This window comes from Eucyclogobius newberryi, unplaced genomic scaffold, assembly GCF_026437365.1.
Source record: "Eucyclogobius newberryi isolate DKJ021-1_F unplaced genomic scaffold, fEucNew1.0.hap1 SCAF_2, whole genome shotgun sequence".
NCBI lineage: Eukaryota > Metazoa > Chordata > Actinopteri > Gobiiformes > Gobiidae > Eucyclogobius > Eucyclogobius newberryi.
Window position 1 is genome coordinate 51,929,730 of NW_027315834.1, and position 23,563 is coordinate 51,953,292.

Below are 23,563 nucleotides of genomic sequence, written 5' to 3' on the forward strand. Positions count from 1 at the left end.
ACCATGAAGAACAACGTCATCAGCAGCAGAACTCACTATGAAGAACAACGTCATCTGCAGCAGAACTCACTATGAAGAACAACGTCATCTGCAGCAGAACTCACCATGAAGAACAACGTCATCTGCAGCAGAACTCACTATGAAGAACAACGTCATCTGCAGCAGAACTCACTATGAAGAACAACGTCATCTGCAGCAGAACTCACTATGAAGAACAACGTCATCAGCAGCAGAACTCACCATGAAGAACAACGTCATCAGCAGCAGAACTCACCATGAAGAACAACGTCATCAGCAGCAGGACTCATTATGAAGAACAACGTCATCAGCAGCAGGACTCACCATGAAGAACAACGTCATCAGCAGCAGGACTCAACATGAAGAACAACGTCATCAGCAGCACATCTCACCATGAAGAACAACGTCATCAGCAGCAGAACTCAACATGAAGAACAACGTCATCAGCAGCAGATCTCACCATGAAGAACAACGTCATCAGCAGCAGATTTCACCATGAAGAACAACGTCATCAGCAGCAGATCTCACCATGAAGAACAACGTCATCAGCAGCAGAACTCAACATGAAGAACAACGTAATCGGCAGCAGAACTCACCATGAAGAACAATGTTATCGGCAGCAGATCTCACCATGAAGAACAACGTCATCAGCAGCAGATCTCACCATGAAGAACAATGTTATCGGCAGCAGAACTCAACATGAAGAACAACATAATCGGCAGCAGAACTCACCATGAAGAACAATGTTATCGGCAGCAGAACTCACCATGAAGAACAACGTAATCGGCAGCAGAACTCACCATGAAGAACAATGTTATCGGCAGCAGAACTCACCATGACGAACAACGTCATCAGCAGCAGAACTCACCATGAAGAACAACGTCATCTGCAGCAGAACTCACTATGAAGAACAACGTCATCTGCAGCAGAACTCACTATGAAGAACAACGTCATCAGCAGCAGAACTCACTATGAAGAACAACGTCATCTGCAGCAGAACTCACCATGAAGAACAACGTCATCTGCAGCAGAACTCACCATGAAGAACAACGTCATCAGCAGCAGAACTCACTATGAAGAACAACGTCATCTGCAGCAGAACTCACTATGAAGAACAACGTCATCTGCAGCAGAACTCACCATGAAGAACAACGTGATCTGCAGCAGAACCCACTATGAAGAACAACGTCATCTGCAGCAGAACTCACTATGAAGAACAACGTCATCTGCAGCAGAACTCACTATGAAGAACAACGTCATCTGCAGCAGAACTCACTATGAAGAACAACGTCATCAGCAGCAGAACTCACTATGAAGAACAACGTCATCTGCAGCAGAACTCACTATGAAGAACAACGTCATCTGCAGCAGAACTCACTATGAAGAACAACGTCATCAGCACCAGAACTCACTATGAAGAACAACGTCATCTGCAGCAGAACTCACTATGAAGAACAACGTCATCAGCAGCAGATCTCACCATGAAGAACAACGTCATCTGCAGCAGAACTCACTATGAAGAACACCGTCATCTGCAGCAGAACTCACTATGAAGAACAACGTCATCTGCAGCAGAACTCACCATGAAGAACAACGTCATCTGCAGCAGAACTCACTATGAAGAACAACGTCATCTGCAGCAGAACTCACTATGAAGAACAACGTCATCTGCAGCAGAACTCACTATGAAGAACAACGTCATCAGCAGCAGAACTCACTATGAAGAACAACGTCATCTGCAGCAGAACTCACTATGAAGAACAACGTCATCTGCAGCAGAACTCACTATGAAGAACAACGTCATCAGCACCAGAACTCACTATGAAGAACAACGTCATCTGCAGCAGAACTCACTATGAAGAACAACGTCATCTGCAGTAGAACTCACTATGAAGAACACCGTCATCTGCAGCAGAACTCACTATGAAGAACAACGTCATCTGCAGCAGAACTCACCATGAAGAACAACGTCATCTGCAGCAGAACTCACTATGAAGAACAACGTCATCTGCAGCAGAACTCACTATGAAGAACAACGTCATCTGCAGCAGAACTCACTATGAAGAACAACGTCATCTGCAGCAGAACTCACTATGAAGAACAACGTCATCAGCAGCAGAACTCACTATGAAGAACAACGTCATCTGCAGCAGAACTCACTATGAAGAACAACGTCATCAGCAGCAGAACTCACTATGAAGAACAACGTCATCTGCAGCAGAACTCACTATGAAGAACAACGTCATCTGCAGCAGAACTCACTATGAAGAACAACGTCATCAGCAGCAGAACTCACCATGAAGAACAACGTCATCAGCAGCAGAACTCACCATGAAGAACAACGTCATCTGCAGCAGAACTCACCATGAAGAACAACGTCATCAGCAGCAGAACTCACTATGAAGAACAACGTCATCAGCAGCAGATCTCACCATGAAGAACAACGTCATCTGCAGCAGAACTCACTATGAAGAACAACGTCATCTGCAGCAGAACTCACTATGAAGAACAACGTCATCAGCAGCAGAACTCACTATGAAGAACAACGTCATCTGCAGCAGAACTCACTATGAAGAACAACGTCATCAGCACCAGAACTCACTATGAAGAACAACGTCATCAGCAGCAGAACTCAACATGAAGAACGTCATCTGCAGCAGAACTCACTATGAAGAACAACGTCATCAGCAGCAGATCTCACCATGAAGAACAACGTCATCTGCAGTAGAACTCACTATGAAGAACAACGTCATCAGCAGCAGAACTCACTATGAAGAACAACGTCATCAGCAGCAGAACTCACTATGAAGAACAACGTCATCTGCAGCAGAACTCACTATGAAGAACAACGTCATCAGCAGCAGAACTCACTATGAAGAACAACGTCATCAGCAGCAGAACTCACTATGAAGAACAACGTCATCTGCAGCAGAACTCACTATGAAGAACAACGTCATCAGCAGCAGAACTCACTATGAAGAACAACGTCATCTGCAGCAGAACTCACTATGAAGAACAACGTCATCAGCAGCAGAACTCACTATGAAGAACAACGTCATCAGCAGCAGGACTCATTATGAAGAACAACGTCATCAGCAGCAGGACTCACCATGAAGAACAACGTCATCAGCAGCAGAACTCAACATGAAGAACAACGTCATCAGCAGCAGATCTCACCATGAAGAACAACGTCATCAGCAGCAGATCTCACCATGAAGAACAACGTCATCAGCAGCAGATCTCACCATGAAGAACAACGTCATCAGCAGCAGAACTCAACATGAAGAACAACGTAATCGGCAGCAGAACTCACCATGAAGAACAATGTTATCGGCAGCAGATCTCACCATGAAGAACAACGTCATCAGCAGCAGATCTCACCATGAAGAACAACGTCATCAGCAGCAGATATCACCATGAAGAACAACGTCATCAGCAGCAGAACTCAACATGAAGAACAACGTAATCGGCAGCAGAACTCACCATGAAGAACAATGTTATCGGCAGCAGATCTCACCATGAAGAACAACGTCATCAGCAGCAGATCTCACCATGAAGAACAACGTAATCGGCAGCAGAACTCACCATGAAGAACAACGTTATCGGCAGCAGAACTCACCATGAAGAACAACGTAATCGGCAGCAGAACTCACCATGAAGAACAACGTTATCGGCAGCAGAACTCACCATGAAGAACAACGTAATCGGCAGCAGAACTCACCATGAAGAACAATGTCGTCGGCAGCAGATCTCACCATGAAGAACAACGTCATCAGCAGCAGAACTCACCATGAAGAACAACGTAATCGGCAGCAGAACTCACTATGAAGAACAACGTCATCAGCAGCAGATCTCACCATGAAGAACATCGTCATCGGCCTGAGATCTCCAACACTGACTGCTATTCTGGTCATTGACCTTAAACCAGGACATTCTCCCTGAGATCAGAGAGAGATCAGACACGCCCACAGAGAGGCCCCGGCTGGGATTGGAACCAAGGACCTTCTTGCTGTGAGCAGCCCACTTCAGTCCATGGTCACTCTCCTCGTGAAACCCCCATGAAACTTTTCTCCAAACTGAAGGTTCTTCCTCTAAAGCCTGATCCTCTTCTCCTCCCTCACTCTGTAACTCTCTCCCTTTCTCCACCTCTCCATCAACTCTCTCTCTCATCTTTCCATCTCTGCTCGCCCCTCTTCACCTCTCTCTCTAAACTCTGTCTCTTTCTCTGTCCCCCCTCTCTCTGTCCCTCTCTCTCTCTGTCCCTCTCTCTCTCTGTCCCTCTCTCTCTCTGTCCCTCTCTCTCTCTGTCCCCCCTCTCTCTCTCTGTCCCCCTTTCTCTCTCTGTCCCTTTCTCTCTCTGTCCCTCTCTCTCTCTGTCCCCCTTTCTCTCTCTGTCCCCCTTTCTCTCTCTGTCCCTCTCTCTCTCTGTCCCCCCTCTCTCTCTCTCTTGCCTCTCTCTCTCCTCAGCTGATTGTGTTGTAACGCCCCATGTCCCTGGGCAGATATAGGGTCACATTAAGTGGGCGTGGCGCAGCTGGCCGCCGCCCAGCGCCATCACTCATCCGCCGCCCAGTCCGTTTCATGTTTGCGCTCGCCGTTCGCTCGAGCGCTGCTGCAGCTCCAGAGACGCCACAACAGACGTCTCATGGAGAAGTTCTGCAGCTCTGTCCCCATGTGGACAAGCAGGTCACTACAGCTTCAGCTTTGAACCTCTAGGTTCCGCTCCATTGCCCCACTGCATGATGTCATCATGTAGCTGAACCCCTGTCTGCAGCTAGAGGGCGCTGTGCAGTGTGCGCTGAACACGGAGAGTCCTGTTTGAATACTCCAGAAGCTCAGCACTAGAGTGTCACATTCCTCCCCCCTCTCCCCCATGGACCCCCTCGTGTGAGGCGCAGTGAGAGGCAGAGAAGCCTGTCCTGCAGGTCACATGACCCAGGAGGTGACACATGACCTGCATCATCACCATGACAACCAGCAGCAAGCTTATGGGCAACTATAAGTGTCTCAACTGTGATTGAACAACATTCAACACTCAACAGCCTGAGACCGAGAGGAAGACCAAGTCCAGACCCAGAGGAAGACCACATCCAGACCAAGAGGAAGACCAAGTCCAGACCCAGAGGAAGACCACATCCAGACCCAGAGGAAGACCAAGTCCAGACCCAGAGGAAGACCACATCCAGACCAAGAGGAAGACCAAGTCCAGACCGAGAGGAAGACCAAGTCCAGACCCAGAGGAAGACCACATCCAGACCAAGAGGAAGACCAAGTCCAGACCCAGAGGAAGACCACATCCAGACCCAGAGGAAGACCAAGTCCAGACCCAGAGGTTGACCACATCCAGACCCAGAGGAAGACCACATCCAGACCAAGAGGAAGACCAAGTCCAGACCCAGAGGAAGACCACATCCAGACCCAGAGGAAGACCACATCCAGACCCAGAGGAAGACCAAGTCCAGACCAAGAGGAAGATCAAGTCCAGACCAAGAAGAAGACCAAGTCCAGACCAAGAGGAAGACCAAGTCCAGACCCAGCGGAAGACCACGTCCAGACCCAGAGGAAGACCAAGTCCAGACCCAGAAGAAGACCACATCCAGACCAAGAGGCACTCGCTTTGTCAAGAGCCACAATCTGATATTTCAGGTCATAAAGCGTCTGACATGATCCAAAGCCAAAGACATAAAGAGAGGTTCAAACGCCACGCCCCTCACACACTAGCTTTAGCCACGCCCCTCACACACACTAGCTTTAGCCACGCCCCTCACACACACTAGCTTTAGCCACGCCCCTCACACACACTAGCTTTAGCTACGCCCCTCACACACACTAGCTTTAGCCACGCCCCTCACACACACTAGCTTTAGCTACGCCCCTCACACACACTAGCTTTAGCCACGTCCCTCACACACACTAGCTTTAGCCACGCCCCCCACACACACTAGCTTTAGCCACGCCCCCCACACACACTAGCTTTAGCCACGCCCCTCACACACACTAGCTTTAGCCACGCCCCTCACACACACTAGCTTTAGCCACGCCCCTCACACACACTAGCTTTAGCTACGTCCCTCACACACACTAGCTTTAGCCACGTCCCTCACACACACTAGCTTTAGCCACGCCCCTCACACACACTAGCTTTAGCCACGCCCCTCACACACACTAGCTTTAGCCACGCCCCTCACACACTAGCTTTAGCCACGTCCCTCACACACACTAGCTTTAGCCACGCCCCTCACACACACTAGCTTTAGCCACGCCCCTCACACACACTAGCTTTAGCCACGTCCCTCACACACACTAGCTTTAGCCACGCCCCTCACACACACTAGCTTTAGCCACGTCCCTCACACACACTAGCTTTAGCCACGCCCCTCTCACACACTAGCTTTAGCCACGCCCCTCACACACTAGCTTTAGCCACGTCCCTCACACACACTAGCTTTAGCCACGCCCCTCACACACACTAGCTTTAGCCACGCCCCTCACACACACTAGCTTTAGCCACGTCCCTCACACACACTAGCTTTAGCCACGCCCCTCACACACACTAGCTTTAGCCACGCCCCTCACACACACTAGCTTTAGCTACGCCACTCACACACACTAGCTTTAGCCACGTCCCTCACACACACTAGCTTTAGCCACGCCCCTCACACACACTAGCTTTAGCCACGCCCCTCACACACACTAGCTTTAGCCACGCCCCTCACACACTAGCTTTAGCCACGTCCCTCACACACACTAGCTTTAGCCACGCCCCTCACACACACTAGCTTTAGCCACGCCCCTCACACACACTAGCTTTAGCCACGTCCCTCACACACACTAGCTTTAGCCACGCCCCTCACACACACTAGCTTTAGCCACGCCCCTCACACACACTAGCTTTAGCCACGCCCCTCACACACACTAGCTTTAGCCACGCCCCTCACACACACTAGCTTTAGCCACGCCCCTCACACACACTAGCTTTAGCTACGCCCCTCACACACACTAGCTTTAGCCACGCCCCTCACACACACTAGCTTTAGCCACGCCCTTCAAACACACACTTGGATTTACTAAACGTCTCTTTGTGACTCAGATTGACCTCAGGATGAACCAGAGCCAGGTCGAAACGCCGTTATCTGACCTTTTACAACTCTTATTGTGAAAGGCGTGCACACGAGAGGCTCGGCTTCACTGCGGCGGTCGTGACTCACCTTTGCAGGTCTTCCCGTCGGGCTGCAGGGTGAATCCCACGGGGCAGCTGCAGCGCACCCCGGTGGCCGTGTCCTTGCATGTCCGGTCACAGCCGCCGTTGTTCACCGCGCAGGTCTCTGTTCGGACGACAAGAAGACGGTCACACGCTCAGACCGTGGACGTCGCTGCGGTGCGAGCACACGGACTCTACTGAGGGGGTCGGAGGAGGTCAGAGGAGGTCAGAGGAGGTCAGAGGAGGTCAGAGGAGGTCCATGCAGCACAGTCAGACAGTGAATCTCACAAGACACGCAACGCTGTGTCTTTGCTCCCGTTTTCAAAGAGTCCAGGTCCAACGACTTCACGATCTGAAATGGAAATACACCAGGAAAGAACGCGTCTCCAGCTTTTCCTCCCTCTCGTCACAACCTATCCATATAAAGACATTCTCTCTCCCCTACTTCTGCCTGATGTTTGGGCTTATTGTCCTGGAGCTAATAGCATGAAATGATGCTAAGATTGCTTCAGCTGGTTTAAACATAAAAACACTGCACACAAATAAAGCCCTCGGTGATACTATAACTGCAGGTCGTATTGTACATGATTATGACGGTATTGCACATGGGTATGACAGTATTGCACATGGGTACGACAGTATTGGACATGGGTATGTCAGTATTGCACATGGGTATGACAGTATTGCACATGATTATGACAGTATTGCACATAGGACAGTCCAGGACGGAGCCAGCCTTTGTCCAGCTTCTTCTCACACACAAACACACACACACACACACACTCTGCAGCAGGACCCTGTGTTTTCCTGCAGAAGTCCGCGTCGGTTGTGTTCTCAGCTTGGCAGGACTTGTGAATTCGGCCGGCGTTAATCCCAAACCAAACAGCAGCTCCTGGCTCGGTGAGCGGCCCCGCGCTGCAGCTTTAGCGCAAAGTCGGGCCCCGGGGACAGAGAAGTGCTGAGGGCCTGAAATCTGACCGTCTCTGCTGTTTGAGGAACAGGTCGGATCCTTCGCCAGTGAAAGAGCGAGTTATGAGGAGAATTCTTTATACACTTTGATATCCACTCCAAAAGGTCTAAATACTTAGAAAAACTAGGATCTTAAACACATTCTAATCTATATTATCCATATCTGAAGGGCCCCAGACTGAACTATGAACTGATCGACTTTTAACGGTCAGGGATGAGCTGTGGTCGACAGCCAAAGTCAGTCAAACTCCGACTTTGAATCTGGAATGGCAACAATTAAAAGTCTATTTATTTTATCCTCAATAAATCAATATTCAAATCAGAGTGTGAAGCGGGCCGTCCCACGGGGTCCGACTGACCCCAAACAGTGTCTTGTGCATCGTAAGTGTTCATGGATCATAGATTGGTCAGACATCTGTGCAAACAAAGCTTGAAAAAAATCCAATAATCAATCAATAATCAACAATCCAAATGTGTGATAAAGGCTGAGATTGTGGGCTCAAGGGAAAACAAACGATGCACAAGAAGTTTACACCAGTCTGGGGCTCCTGGCGGCTCCTGTGGCCTCTTGGCGGCTCCTGCGGCCTCTCGGCGGCTCCTGGCGGCTCCTGGCGGCTCCTGTGGCCTCTTACCAGCTCCTGTGGCCTCCTGCGGGCTCCTGCGGCCTCTTGCCGGCTCCTGCGGCCTCTTGCCGGTTCCTGCGGCCTCCTGCCGGCTCCCGCCGGCTTTTGGCGGCTCTTCCCGGCTCTTGGCGGCTCCTGGTGGCTCCTGGTGGCTCCTGTGGCCTCTTGCCGGCTCCTGTGGCCTCCTGCGGCCTCTTGCCGGCTCCTGAGGACTCCTGCCGGCTCCTGGCGGCTTTTGGCGGCTCTTGGCGGCTCCTGGTGGCTCCAGGCGGCTCCTGTGGCCTCCTGCGGGTTGCTGTGACCTCTTGCCGGCTCCTGCGGCCTCCTGCCGGCTCCTGTTGGCTTTTGGCGGCTCCTGGCGGCTTTTGGCGGCTCTTGGCGGCTCCTGCGGGCTTCTGTGGGATTCTGTGGGCTCCTGTGGCCTCCTGCGGGTTCCTGTGACTTCTTGCCGGCTCCTGCGGCCTCCTGCTGGCTCCTGCCGGCTCCTGCCGGCTCTTGGCGGCTCCTGTGGGCTCCTGTCTCTTATTGCTCTGCTTCTTGCTTAGGAGCTAATTAAATTCAAAGCTGGTCAGAGCCTGCTGAGTCCGTGCACATCCAGAGGTCAGGACATTTACATAATGTCCTCTCAAAATGCACGGTCACAAACGGCTTCGGTCACTGTTTGGGTCACAGCTCTCGGGGCCGAGCTTCAGGCCGTTTCCTCCGCACTTCAGACACAGAATACTAAATGTGTATAAAAAGTATAAAAAGTCTAACATTGTTGTGATGTTCAAGCTTCCATGAGCATCATCCATGGCACTTGGAGGTGGCAGGCAATAAAGGGAGAACTTATAATATTCTTTCTAAGCTTGATTAATGTTTTGGTTTAAAAGTACAGGTTAAAGATGATCAAATAAGCAGCATCGATAAAACGATTAGTACTTATCGTTCCAGATTTGGGTTTTAGGTTTAGATGCTTTTTGAAGGATAAAGACATAAAGTCATAGAAATGTGTCATTGAGCTGTCAAGCACCAGCCTCCATTTCTCCTCAGGCCATCCTCCAGTGGGCCCACCACCACCAGGAGGATCCATAAGGGGCGGGTGCAGAGCGAACTGAGTGGCAGTCGATGGCAGGGGCCTCGACGACCTCACCTCCACGCACAGTTTGGGCTCTGGCACCATCTCCTCCAGAGGGGCTGGAGGCTCCACTTCTCTGGTGCTGCCTGCGGGGAGAGGCGGGGCTGGTGTGGGCGGGGCTGGTGTGGGCTTATAGCCCCTCAACTCAGCCGCCACGTGTTGGCGTTCACCCCGGTGAACGAGAGGGTCGTGTCCCTCCGCCTTCGGGTGGGGGACAGGTCTCTCACTGTTGTGGCGGCCTACGGGCCGAACAGCAGTGCAGAGTACCCGGCCTTCTTGGAGTCCTTGGGAGGGGTACTGGACAGGGCCCCGACCGCGGACTCTATTGTTCTACTGGGGGACTTCAACGCCTACGTGGGCAATGACAGTGACACTTATTGAGGCATGATCGGGAAGAACAGGGAAGATCAGTGCACATGGCACCAGGACACTCTAGGCCAGAGGTCAATGATCGACTTTGTTGTCGTGTCATCTGACCTCCGGCCGTGTCATCTGACTCCGGCCGAGTGTCCAAGACGCATGTCTTGGACACTCGGGTGAAGAGAGGGGCAGAGTTGTCAACCGATCACCACCTGGTGGTGAGTTGGATCCGCTGGCGGAGGAGGAAGCCGGACAGACTTGGCAGACCCAAATGCATTGTGAGGGTCTGATGGGAACGTCTTGCGGAGCCCTCTGTCAGTAGGGTATTCAACTCGCACCTAGGGGAGAGCTTCTCCCATATCCCGGGGGAGGCTGGGGACATTGAGTCCGAGTGGACCATGTTCTTCTCCACCTCCATTGTTGATGCGGCTGCTCGGACCTGTGGTCCAAAGTCTTCGGTGCCTGTCGCGGCGGCAACCCCCGAACCCGGTGGTGGACACCGGAAGTAAGGGATGTCATGAGGCTGAAGACGGCTTGTGGGACTCCAGAGGCCGTTGGTGGGCTGCAGCTCGTGCTGTCGCAGAGGCAAAAACCCGGAGCTGGGAGCAGTTCGGGGAGGCCATGGAGGAGGACTATCGGTCGCCCCCAAAGAAATTCTGGCAAACCGTCCGGCGCCTCAGGAGGGGGAAGCAGTGCTTCACCAACACTGTTTACAGTGCGGGTGGAGACCTGCTGACCTCGACTGGGGATGTCGTCGGACGGTGGAAGGACTTTGAGGACCTTCTTAATCCCACCGCCACGTCTTCTGAAGAGGAAGGAGAGACCGGGGACTCAGAGGCTGGCTCATCCATCACCCAAGCTGAAGTCACTCAGGTTGTTGGCTCCTCAGTGGCTCCGGGGGTGGATGAGATCCTCCCGGAGAGGACCTTCTTAATCCCACCGCCACGTCTTCTGAAGAGGAAGGAGAGACCGGGGACTCAGAGGCTGGCTCATCCATCACCCAAGCTGAAGTCACTCAGGTTGTTGGCTCCTCAGTGGCTCCGGGAGTGGATGAGATCCTCCCGGAGAGGACCTTCTTAATCCCACCGCCACGTCTTCTGAAGAGGAAGGAGAGACCGGGGACTCAGAGGCTGGCTCATCCATCACCCAAGCTGAAGTCACTGAGGTTGTTGGCTCCTCAGTGGCTCCGGGGGTGGATGAGATCCTCCCTGAGGACCTAAAGTCTCTCGATGTTGTAGGACTGTCTTGGCTGACACGTCTCTGCAACATGGCGTGGCGGTCGGGGACAGTGTCTCTGGACTGGCAGACCGGGGTGGTGGTCCCTCTGTTCAAGAAGGGGGACCAGAGGCTGTGTTCCAACTACAGAGGGATCCCACTCCTCAGCCTCCCATAAGGTCTACTCCAGGTCCTGGAGAGGAGAATCCGACCGATGGTCGAACCTTGGATTCAGGAGGAGCAGGTTTAAGTCCTGGTCGTTGAACACTGGACCAGCTCTAGACTCTCCATCGGGTGCTCAAGGGTTCATGGGAGTTTGCCCAACCAGTCCACATGTGCTTTGTGGATCTGGAGAAGGCTTTCGACCATGTCCCTCGGGGTGTCCTTTGGGGGGTGCTCCGGGAGTACGGGGTCCGGGGCCCTTTGCTCAGGGCCGTCCGGTCCCTGTATGACCGGAGCAGGCGCTGGGTTCACTGCAGTAAGTCAGAACTGTTCCCAGTGCATGTTGGACACCTCAGGGCTGTGCTTTGTCACCGGTTCTGTTCATAGTTTTTATGGACAGAGTTTCTAGGCGCAGTCAAGGGTCGGAGGGTGTGGTCAGGGGTCGGAGGGTGCGGTCACAGAATCTCATCTCTGCTGTTTGCAGACGATGTTGTCCTGATGGCTCCATCAAACCAGGACCTGCAACATGCACTGGGACGAGTGTGAAGCATCTGGGATGAGAATCAGCTCCAAATCCGAGGTCATGGTTCTCGACCGGAAAAAGGTGGCTTGCCCTCTTCAGGTGGGTGGGGAGTCCTTGCCCCAAGTGGAGGAGTTCAAGTATCTTGGGGTCTTGTTCACGAGTGATGGAAGGATGGAGCGTGAGATTGACAGTTGGATCACTGCAGCGGCTGCATCGACTGTCGTGGTGAAGAAGGAGCTGAGTCCAAAGACAAAGCTCTGGATTTATCGGTCACTCTACGTTCTGACCTCACCTATGGTCATGAGCTTTAATGACCCAAAGGACAAGAACGTGGATACAAGCGGTCAAAATGAGTTTCTTCCGCCGGGTGACTGGACGCTCCCTTAGAGGAGCTCAGTTACACGGGAGGAGCTCGGAGTAGAGCCGCTGCTCCTCCAGCTGATAGGTGGCTCATCAGTCCTGGGCGCCTCCCTGGGGAGGTGTTTCGGGCATGTCCCATCGGGAAGAGGCCCTGTGGAAGACCCAGGACACGCTGGAGGGACTATGTCTATCGGCTGGCCTGGGAATGCCTTGGGATCCCCCCGAAGGAGCTGGAGGAAGTGTCTGGGGAGTGGGAAGAGTATCTGTTTTTCACCGTCGCCCTCCGTTTCTCCTCTGTTTCTCCTCCGTCTGTCCCTGTCCTGGTTCTGTGCGGAGGCGAGTGCGTGTGGAGAGGTCGTTGGGAGCCTCAGTGATTTACCCTGGTCGGGGCCCTGTCATTAGACCGGGCCCAGGGGCTGGCCTCCGCAGCTCTGATTGATGTGACTCCACCTGCTCCGGCATTCTTCACACAACCTGAAGGACGGCGCCCACTCGGCACGGCCAAGTTTTACGCCAGGGTAAAATCACCAATTCTACATCGTGGACTTTCCCTTTAGACATAAAAAACATCCAAACTCATGTGGCAGAACCCAAACAATCTGACTTGTCAAATCACTGACTGTAGGACTCTTACATGTGCAGCGAGGAAAGGAAGCATCAGAACACTTCTGGAAGGTTCTTTGTGCATTTCCACTGTGAGAGACGGAATCTAGAAAAGAAAATCCAGAAATCGCATTGTATGATCTTGAAATATTTCTTTGTTTGTTTTTGTTGTAAATAGTTTTTGAACACCTGAGAACATCAATGTTAACATTTAGGACAGAAGCCTTTGTTTACAGTTACAGAGGTCAAACGTTTCCTGTGGTTCAGGACCAGGTTTACTCACACGGCAGGAGGACTTTGGCCACGCCTCCACACAGATCTAGATCTGTCAGGTTTCAGGGCTGTCGCTGGGCAACACTGTGTTTCAGCTCCCACCAAAGGTCTTATATTGGATTTAGGTCTGAGACTGACGAGGCCCCTCCAGAACCTTGATCTGCTTCTTACGGAGCCACTCTTTGGTTCTCCTGGTCATGTGCTTCAGGTCATTGTCATGTTGGAAGACCCAGCCATGCCCCATCTTCAGGCACGCCCCATCTTCAATGCTCTGACTGAGGGAAGGAGGTTGTCATGGCCCCAGTCATCCTCTCCTTAACACAGAGCAGTCGTCCTGTCCCCTGTGCAGAAAAGACCCCAAAGCATGATGTTTCCACCCCCGTGCTTCACAGTAGGGATGGTGTTCTCAGGATGGTGTTCTCAGGATGGTGTTCTCAGGATGGTGTTCTCTTTGGATGGTGTTCTCAGGATGGTGTTCTCAGGATGGTGTTCTCAGGATGGTGTTCTTGGGATGGTGTTCTCAGGATGGTGTTCTCTTTGGATGGTGTTCTCAGGATGGTGTTCTCAGGATGGTGTTCTCAGGATGGTGTTCTTGGGATGGTGTTCTCAGGATGGTGTTCTCAGGATGGTGTTCTCTTTGGATGGTGTTCTCAGGATGGTGTTCTCAGGATGGTGTTCTCAGGATGGTGTTCTTGGGATGGTGTTCTCAGGATGGTGTTCTCAGGATGGTGTTCTCTTTGGATGGTGTTCTCAGGATGGTGTTCTCAGGATGGTGTTCTCAGGATGGTGTTCTTGGGATGGTGTTCTCAGGATGGTGTTCTCTTTGGATGGTGTTCTCAGGATGGTGTTCTCTTTGGATGGTGTTCTTGGGATGGTCCTCATCCTTCTTCTTCCTTCAAACACGGCGAGTGGAGTTTATACCATAAAGTTCTCCTTTGGTCTCCTCTGACCTCATGACATTCTCCCATGATCCTCTGGATCATCCTGATAGTCAAACTTCAGATGGTTCTGGACATGTGCTGACTTAAGATGGGGAACCGTCTGTGCGATGCATGATTTTCCCACGAGGTGAGATCTTCATAGAGCTCCTGTCTGCGGTGAGGTCTTCATGGAGCTCCAGTCTGAGGTTAGATCTTCATGGAGCTCCATTCTGAGGTGAGATCTTCATGGAGCTCCAGTCTGAGGTGAGATCTTCATGGAGCTCCAGTCTGAGGTGAGATCTTCATGGAGCTCCATTCTGAGGTGAGATCTTCATGGAGCTCCATTCTGAGGTGAGATCTTCATGGAGCTCCAGTCTGAGGTGAGATCTTCATGGAGCTCCATTCTGAGGTGAGATCTTCATGGAGCTCCAGTTGGAGGTGAGATCTTCATGGAGCTGCAGTCTGAGGTTAGATCTTCATAGAGCTCCAGTCTGAGGTGAGATCTTCATGGAGCTGCAGTCTGAGGTTAGATCTTCACAGTCTCTGGGGTCTTCTGGCAGCTCTTTGGTCTTGTCCATGGCAGTGGGCGGGACAGGGGTCTTTATGCAGCTAACGAGCTCAAACAGGAGATACTCATTTAGATGAAGTGGAGCAGAGGTGGACTAACAGCTCTATGAGAGACAGGATTCTTGCTGATTGGCAGCTGTTCAAATACTTATTTACAGCTAAAACAAACAAAACTATAATCTAAAAATCATATAATGTGATTTTTTTTAATTCTGTCTCTCACAGTGGAAATGCACCTGAGATGAACATGTCAGACTCCATCATTTCTAAGAGGGAGAACATGCAAAATTGCAGGATGTTCAGATAGTTACGTTCCTCGCTGTATAACACTGTAGAATGTGTCGGTGCGTGTGCCGCTGGTTGTGAAACACTGCTTTGGATGTGGCTCTGCAGCTCGTCCTGTGTGGGTCGGGTGCAGAGGCGGGTGCAGAGGTGGGTGCAGAGGCGGGTGCAGAGGCGGGTGCAGAGGCGGGTGCAGAGGCGGGCGCAAAGGCGGGTGCAGAGCCGGGTGCAGAGGCAGGTGCAGAGGAGGCTGCAGAGGCGGGTGCAGAGGCGGGCGCAGAGGCGAGTGCAGAGGCGTCTGCAGAGGCGGGCGCAGAGGCGGGTGCAGAGGCGCAGAGGAGGGGGCACCCGTCTGTCAGCGCGGCTCAGTCCAAATCTGCCTCCAGTTTATTTGAAATCCATTCTGCCACCGCTAAACCACACGCCTTGTCTGACACTGACACCGCGCTCACATGTGTCCGGCACATGTCACGACTCCTCTCCTCTGGACGACTCCTCTCTGCTCTGGACGACTCCTCTCTGCTTTGGACGACTCCTCTGCTCTGGACGACTCCTCTGCTCTGGACGACTCCTCTCTCCTCTGGACGACTCCTCTCTGCTCTGGACGACTCCTCTCTCCTCTGGACGACTCCTCTCTCCTCTGGACGACTCCTCTCTGCTCTGGACGACTCCTCTCTGCTCTGGATGGCGCATCCAAGATGGCGCCGCTGAAGGCTGCCTCTGCGTTTCTGTGCTCTTTGTTTTGTCCCTGCCCCAGGACAAGCTCTCCGAGCTCAACGTGCCTGACAGGCACTTCCTGATGGAGGCAGTGTGTGCGGTTGGTGAAGAATGTCTCAGACACTAAAACCATCAGCACAGGAACTCCACAGGGCTGTATACTTTCTCCCCTGCTCTTCTCCCTGTGACAAACTGCTGCACCTCCAGCCACGCCTCCGTCAAACTGACCAAGTTTGTGGACGACACCACCCTCATCACCATGACGACACCACCCTCATCCCCATGACGACACCACCCTCATTCCCATGACGACACCACCCTCATCCCCATGACGACACCACCCTCATCCCCATGACGACACCACCCTCATCCCCATGACGACACCACCCTCATTCCCATGACGACACCACCCTCATCTCCATGACGACACACCACCCTCATCCCCATGACGACAACACCCTCATTCCCATGACAACACCACCCTCATCACCATGACGACACCACTCTCATCACCATCACGACACCACCCTCATCACCATGACGACACCCCCCTCATCACCATGACGACACCACCCTCATCACCATGACGACACCACCCTCATCACCATGACGACACCACCCTCATCACCATGACGACACCACTCTCATCACCATCACGACACCACCCTCATCACCATGACGACACCAGCCTCATCGGGCTCATGTGGGACGGTCATGAGTCTGTCTACAGGAGGTGGAGCGGCTGGTGCAGCGTAACAACCTGGAGCCACCACCAGCTCCTCATCAAGAAGGAAAAGGAAGAGGAAGTACTTCCTGCAGCAGCTGAGGAAAGACAAGATGACAGAGGAAAAGATGGTGCAGTTCTACACCGCCATCATTGAGTCCACCCCTCATCACCTCCATCACCTCCTCCATCACCTCCTCCATCACCTCCTCCATCATCTCCTCCATCACCTCCTCCAACACCTCCTCCATCACCTCCTCCATCATCTCCTCCAACACCTCCTCCATCACCTCCTCCATCATCTCCTCCAACACCTCCTCCATCACCTCCTCCATCATCTCCTCCATCACCTCCTCCATCACCTCGTGGTTCGCTGGAGCCACAGCCAGGGACAAACAGAGACTACAGAGCATTGTGCCTCAGCTGAGAAGGTGATCGACTGTACACTTCCTGAAGGACCTGTACGTCTCCAGGACTCTGGGACGAGAGGCCACTCCCCTCAGGCAGGAGGCCACTCCCCTCAGGCAGGAGGCCACTCCCCTCAGGCAGGAGGCCACTCCCCTCAGGCAGGAGGCCACACCCCTCAGGCAGGAGGCCACTCCCCTCAGACAGGAGGCCACACCCCTCAGACAGAAGGCCACTCCCCTCAGACAGGAGGCCACACCCCTCAGACAGGAGGCCACTCCCCTCAGGCAGGAGGCCACTCCCCTCAGACAGGAGGCCACACCCCTCAGACAGAAGGCCACTCCCCTCAGACAGGAGGCCACTCCCCTCAGGCAGGAGGCCACTCCCCTCAGACAGGAGGCCACACCCCTCAGACAGGAGGCCACTCCCCTCAGGCAGGAGGCCACTCCCCTCAGACAGGAGGCCACACCCCTCAGACAGAAGGCCACTCCCCTCAGACAGGAGGCCACTCCCCTCAGGCAGGAGGCCACTCCCCTCAGGCAGGAGGCCACTCCCCTCAGACAGGAGGCCGTTCCCCTCAGGCAGGAGGCCACTCCCCTCAGGCAGGAGGCCACTCCCCTCAGGCAGGAGGCCACTCCCCTCAGGCAGGAGGCCACTCCCCTCAGGCAGGAGGCCATAACAGATTTAAATTCTTTCTCTTTTTGACTTATTCAGTTTTTTTCGTTGTTAATTTAAATGACCAGGACAAGTTCCTGTGTTTGTGAATTTTGTTTATTGACAATGGCAATAAACCTTTTGATTCTGATTCCGGACGACTCCTCTCCCCTCCCCTCTCTCCCCTCTCTCCCCTCTCTCTCCTCTCTCTCCTCTCTCTCCTCTCTCTCTCTCCTCTCTCTCTCTCCCCTCTCTCCTCCTCTCTCCTCCTCTCTCCTCCTCTCTCCTCCTCTCTCTCTCCTCTCGCTCACCTCCTCTCTCTCCTCTCTCTCCTCTCTCTCCTCTCTCTCTCTCCTCTCTCTCTCTCCTCCTTTCTCCTCCTCTCTCCCCTCTCTCCTCCTCTCTCTCTCTCCTCTCTCTCTTCTCTCTCTCTCCTCCTCTCTCCTCTCTCTCCTCTCTCTCTCCTCCTCTCTCTCCTCTCTCTCTCCTCTCTTCTCTCCTCCTCTCTCTCCTCTCTCTCCTCCTCTCTCTCCTCTCTCTCTCCTCTCTCTCCTCTCTCTCTCCTCTCTCTCTCCTCTCTCTCTCCTCCTCTCTCCCCTCTCTTCTCTCCTCCTCTCTCTCTCTCCTCTCTCTCTCCTCTCTCTCCTCCTCTCTCTCCTCTCTCTCTCCTCTCTCTCCTCTCTCTCTCCTCTCTCTCTCCTCTCTCTCTCCTCTCTCTCTCCTCCTCTCTCTCCTCTCTCTCTCCTCTCTCTCCTCTCTCTCCTCTCTCTCTCCTCTCTCTCTCCTCTCTCTCTCCTCTCTCTCTCCTCTCTCTCCTCTCTCTCTCCTCTCTCTCTCCTCTCTCTCTCCTCCTCTCTCCCCTCTCTTCTCTCCTCCTCTCTCTCTCTCCTCTCTCTCTCCTCTCTCTCCTCTCTCTCTCCTCTCTCTCCTCTCTCTCTCCTCTCTCTCCTCTCTCTCTCCTCTCTCCTCCTCTCTGGGTGGGCAGGTGCTCATGTTTACAGGGTGCAGAGGAGGCGTCCTGTACTTTAAACTTAAACATTGTCTTTAGTGTCTCATGTTGAGCTATGATCCGCCCTTCAAGGCGGTGCTGACCCGCCTCCACAAACAGACTGACCAATGAGCAGTCAGGTTCAGGGACGTTCATCAAAGTGCTAAATGTTACAGGACGATCACTCAAATATCAACACTAACAGAAGTCGACCAAGAGAACTTTAACCTTTGACCTGAAGACCAAAGTGTCAACAGAAGAATCATAAGGTTTGACTAAGGACCTTTTTTGTAATAGAAATAGAAATTAACAGCAACAAAAAAACACACTTACCGTATTTTCCGGACTATAAATCGCACCTTTTCTCACCGTTTTGGCCGGGGTGCGACTTATACTCATATTTATACTTATACTTATACTCAGAGCATTTCATACTCCAGTGCGACTTATAGTTAGGAAAATACGGTGCAGATAAACTATGGGGTAAAATCATGCAAAGCAGCTCTTACTTTGTATGATTTATCTTTAGCCAGTGTTTAGAATTCATTAAAAGGCCCGAGCTGAACCTTAGAGCTGAGCCTTAGAGCTGAGCATTAGAGCTGAGCCTTAGAGCTGAACCTTAGAGCTGAGCATTAGAGCTGAGCATTAGAGCTGAACCTTAGAGCTGAGCATTAGAGCTGAGCATTTGAGCTGAGCATTAGAGCTGAGCATTAGAGCTGAACCTTAGAGCTGAGCATTAGAGCTGAGCATTAGAGCTGAACCTTAGAGCTGAGCATTAGAGCTGAGCATTTGAGCTGAGCATTAGAGCTGAGCATTAGAGTTGAGCCTTAGAGCTGAGCCTTAGAGCTGAACCTTAGAGCTGAGCCTTAGAGCTGAACCTTAGAGCTGAGCCTTAGAGCTGAGCATTAGAGCTGAGCATTTGAGCTGAGCATTAGAGCTGAACCTTAGAGCTGAGCCTTAGAGCTGAGCCTTAGAGCTGAGCATTAGAGCTGAGCATTAGAGCTGAGCATTTGAGCTGAGCATTAGAGCTGAGCCTTAGAGCTGAACCTTAGAGCTGAGCCTTAGAGCTGAACCTTAGAGCTGAACCTTAGAGCTGAACCTTAGAGCTGAACTTTAGAGCTGAGCCTTAGAGCTGAGCATTAGAGCTGAACCTAAGAGCTGAACCTTAGAGCTGAACTTTAGAGCTGAGCCTTAGAGCTGAACCTTAGAGCTGAACCTTAGAGCTGAACATTAGAGCTTAACCTTAGAGCTGAACCTTAGAGCTGAGCATTAGAGCTGAGCCTTAGAGCTGGACCTTAGAGCTGAGCCTTAGAGCTGAACCTCAGAGCTGAACCTTAGAGCTGAGCCTTAGAGCTGAACCTTAGAGCTGAGCATTAGAGCTGAGCATTTGAGCTGAGCATTAGAGCTGAGCATTAGAGTTGAGCCTTAGAGCTGAGCCTTAGAGCTGAGCATTAGAGCTGAGCATTAGAGTTGAGCCTTAGAGCTGAGCCTTAGAGCTGAGCCTTAGAGCTGAGCATTAGAGCTGAGCATTAGAGCTGAGCCTTAGAGCTGAACCTTAGAGCTGAACCTTAGAGCTGAGCATTAGAGCTGAACCTTAGAGCTGAGCATTAGAGCTGAGCATTAGAGCTGAGCCTTAGAGCTGAGCATTAGAGCTGAGCATTAGAGCTGAGCCTTAGAGCTGAACCATAGAGCTGAGCATTAGAGCTGAGCCTTAGAGCTGAACCTTAGAGCTGAGCCTTAGAGCTGAGCATTAGAGCTGAGCCTTAGAGCTGAGCATTAGAGCTGAGCATTAGAGCTGAGCATTAGAGCTGAGCATTAGAGCTGAGCATTAGAGCTGATTCTTAGAGCTGAGCATTAGAGCTGAGCATTAGAGCTGAACCTTAGAGCTGAGCATTAGAGCTGAGCCTTAGAGCTGAGCATTAGAGCTGAGCCTTAGAGCTGAGCATTAGAGCTGAGCATTAGAGCTGAGCATTAGAGCTGATTCTTAGAGCTGAGCCTTAGAGCTGAGCATTAGAGCTGAGCATTAGAGCTGAGCATTAGAGCTGAACCTTAGAGCTGAGCATTAGAGCTGAACCTCAGAGCTGAGCCTTAGAGCTGAACCTTAGAGCTGAACCTTAGAGCTGAGCCTTAGAGCTGAGTCTTAGAGTTGAGCCTTAGAGTTGAGCCTTAGAGCTGAGCATTAGAGCTGAACCTAAGAGCTGAACCTTAGAGCTGAGCCTTAGAGCTGGACCTTAGAGCTGAACCTTAGAGCTGAACCTTAGAGCTGAACATTAGAGCTGAACCTTAGAGCTGAACCTTAGAGCTGAGCATTAGAGCTGAGCCTTAGAGCTGGACCTTAGAGCTGAACCTTAGAGCTGAACCTTAGAGCTGAACATTAGAGCTGAACCTTAGAGCTGAACCTTAGAGCTGAACCTTAGAGCTGAGCATTAGAGCTGAACCTCAGAGCTGAGCCTTAGAGCTGAGCCTTAGAGTTGAGCCTTAGAGTTGAGCCTTAGAGTTGAGCCTTAGAGTTGAGCCTTAGAGCTGAACATTAGAGTTGAGTGATAAACAGCAGATATATGATCTCATTTTAATCCAGAAATGAGACAAATGTGGACAAACTGTTTTCTACCATTAGAGTCACTGGTGCAGCAGGAGAAGCTCTAACATAGAGACTCACATCATCTGCACAAGTGAAGATGCTTCTGTGTTTTAGATTATGGCCAATTGAGTTTATGTAAATTGTAAATAGTAGTGGTCCAAAGACGGACCCTTGAGGAACACTTTTGTTAAGAAAAGAACATTCAGATTGAAAGCATCAGCAGAAACATCTTGAGCTCTATTTGTGAGGAAATCTGAGCCACTTTTAGATCCAAGAGAACTCAGAGATCTACAGACTCTAAGGCCTTTGACAGAGATCTACAGACTCTAAGGCCTTTGACAGAGATCTACAGACTCTAAAGCCTTTGACAGAGATCTACAGACTCTAAAGCCTTTGACAGAGATCTACAGACTCTAAGGCCTTTGACAGAGATCTACAGACTCTAAGGCCTTTGACAGAGATCTACAGACTCTAAAGCCTTTGACAGAGATCTACAGACTCTAAGGTCTTTGACAGAGATCTACAGACTCTAAGGCCTTTGACAGAGATCTACAGACTCTAAAGCCTTTGACAGAGATCTACAGACTCTAAAGCCTTTGACAGAGATCTACAGACTCTAAGGTCTTTGACAGAGATCTACAGACTCTAAGGCCTTTGACAGAGATCTACAGACTCTAAGGCCTTTGACAGAGATCTACAGACTCTAAGGTCTTTGACAGAGATCTAGAGACTCTAAGGCCTTTGACAGAGATCTACAGACTCTAAGGCCTTTGACAGAGATCTACAGACTCTAAAGCCTTTGACAGAGATCTACAGACTCTAAGGTCTTTGACAGAGATCTACAGACTCTAAAGCCTTTGACAGAGATCTACAGACTCTAAAGCCTTTGACAGAGATCTACAGACTCTAAGGTCTTTGACAGAGATCTACAGACTCTAAGGCCTTTGACAGAGATCTACAGACTCTAAGGTCTTTGACAGAGATCTACAGACTCTAAGGCCTTTGACAGAGATCTACAGACTCTAAGGTCTTTGACAGAGATCTACAGACTCTAAGGCCTTTGACAGAGATCTACAGACTCTAAGGTCTTTGACAGAGATCTACAGACTCTAAGGTCTTTGACAGAGATCTACAGACTCCAAGGTCTTTGACAGAGATCTACAGACTCTAAGGCCTTTGACAGAGATCTACAGACTCTAAGGTCTTTGACAGAGATCTACAGACTCTAAGGTCTTTGACAGAGATCTACAGACTCTAAAGCCTTTGACAGAGATCTACAGACTCTAAGGTCTTTGACAGAGATCTACAGACTCTAAGGTCTTTGACAGAGATCTACAGACTCTAAAGCCTTTGTCATTCTAACTTTGTTCAGCTGTGATGGTAAAACCGGACTGTAACTACAACAACAACAACAACCTCATGGGCTTTGTAACACCAAAGCAATGGAAGGAGTACTTTTACGGACTACGACAGAGTCTGAGGACTACGAAAAGTCTGAGGAATAAAGTCTGGCGGTAATGCAACACTCGGATGCCAACCGCCATAAAACAACAACAACAACAACAATATAACTGAATGATAGACAGGATAAGTTTCATAGGTTTCGTAGGTTTAAGATAAGATAATCCTTTATTGTCCCACATGGGGAAATTTCATTGGTGCAACGCAGGAAGATACTGAGGCAGAAATAATTAAAAAATATAGCAGAGTTTCATAAGTTTCGTAGGTTTCGTAGGTGAATAAATGATATATTCATAGTATTAAAAGGTATATAAACCTCTCCTTTACCTTTGACACCTACAGTGTTGATGAGTTTGCTCACACAAACTTTGAGAAGTTTCATTCTCAAACTAAAGGTGAACTTCAGTGAAATGTTTTCGTCATCTTAACGTAAAAAACGTGGCTGACCTTTGACTTTGAAAACAGGAAACACAAAGACACAGCAAAAACCTGCTACGACAAAAGTGATGTTAGTGAGACCCGGAGGCACCAGAGGGACAGAGGGAGAGACTCGGAGACCGGACTAAGACTGGGGCAGGGGACAGGGTGGACCAGAGTTTAAAAACGAGACGTGACCGGGGAGGGGGCGGGAACAAGCACAAGCGCCATGGCAACACATAGAAAGGAAGAAAAGAGTTACCCATAAGTAGCCGGCGTTTCACCCGCTTGTCCACATCAGCTACTGACGTGGAATTCAACTCTGACCTCTCAATTGCAGCCTCATCTCTCTCTAAAACACAGGGGACAAACAGTGAGCAGGTTAACCAGGCGCCCAGGGACCCGACCTTCAGTCCGTCGGCC

At 51.2% G+C, this 23,563-nt stretch overlaps 1 protein-coding gene across 1 annotated transcript in view; it reads right to left on the bottom strand.

Moving 5' to 3' along the window:
• Positions 1-23,563, bottom strand: part of LOC140367203 (signal peptide, CUB and EGF-like domain-containing protein 1) — a 68,415-nt gene that overhangs the window by 24,337 nt on the left and 20,515 nt on the right. Inside the window, exons 3-4 of the mRNA XM_072453558.1 lie at positions 23,403-23,492; positions 7,227-7,343 (exon numbers count right to left, since the gene is read on the bottom strand). Of these exons, the coding sequence (XP_072309659.1) occupies positions 7,227-7,343; positions 23,403-23,492 (207 nt within the window). The remainder of the gene's footprint in view (positions 1-7,226; positions 7,344-23,402; positions 23,493-23,563) is intronic.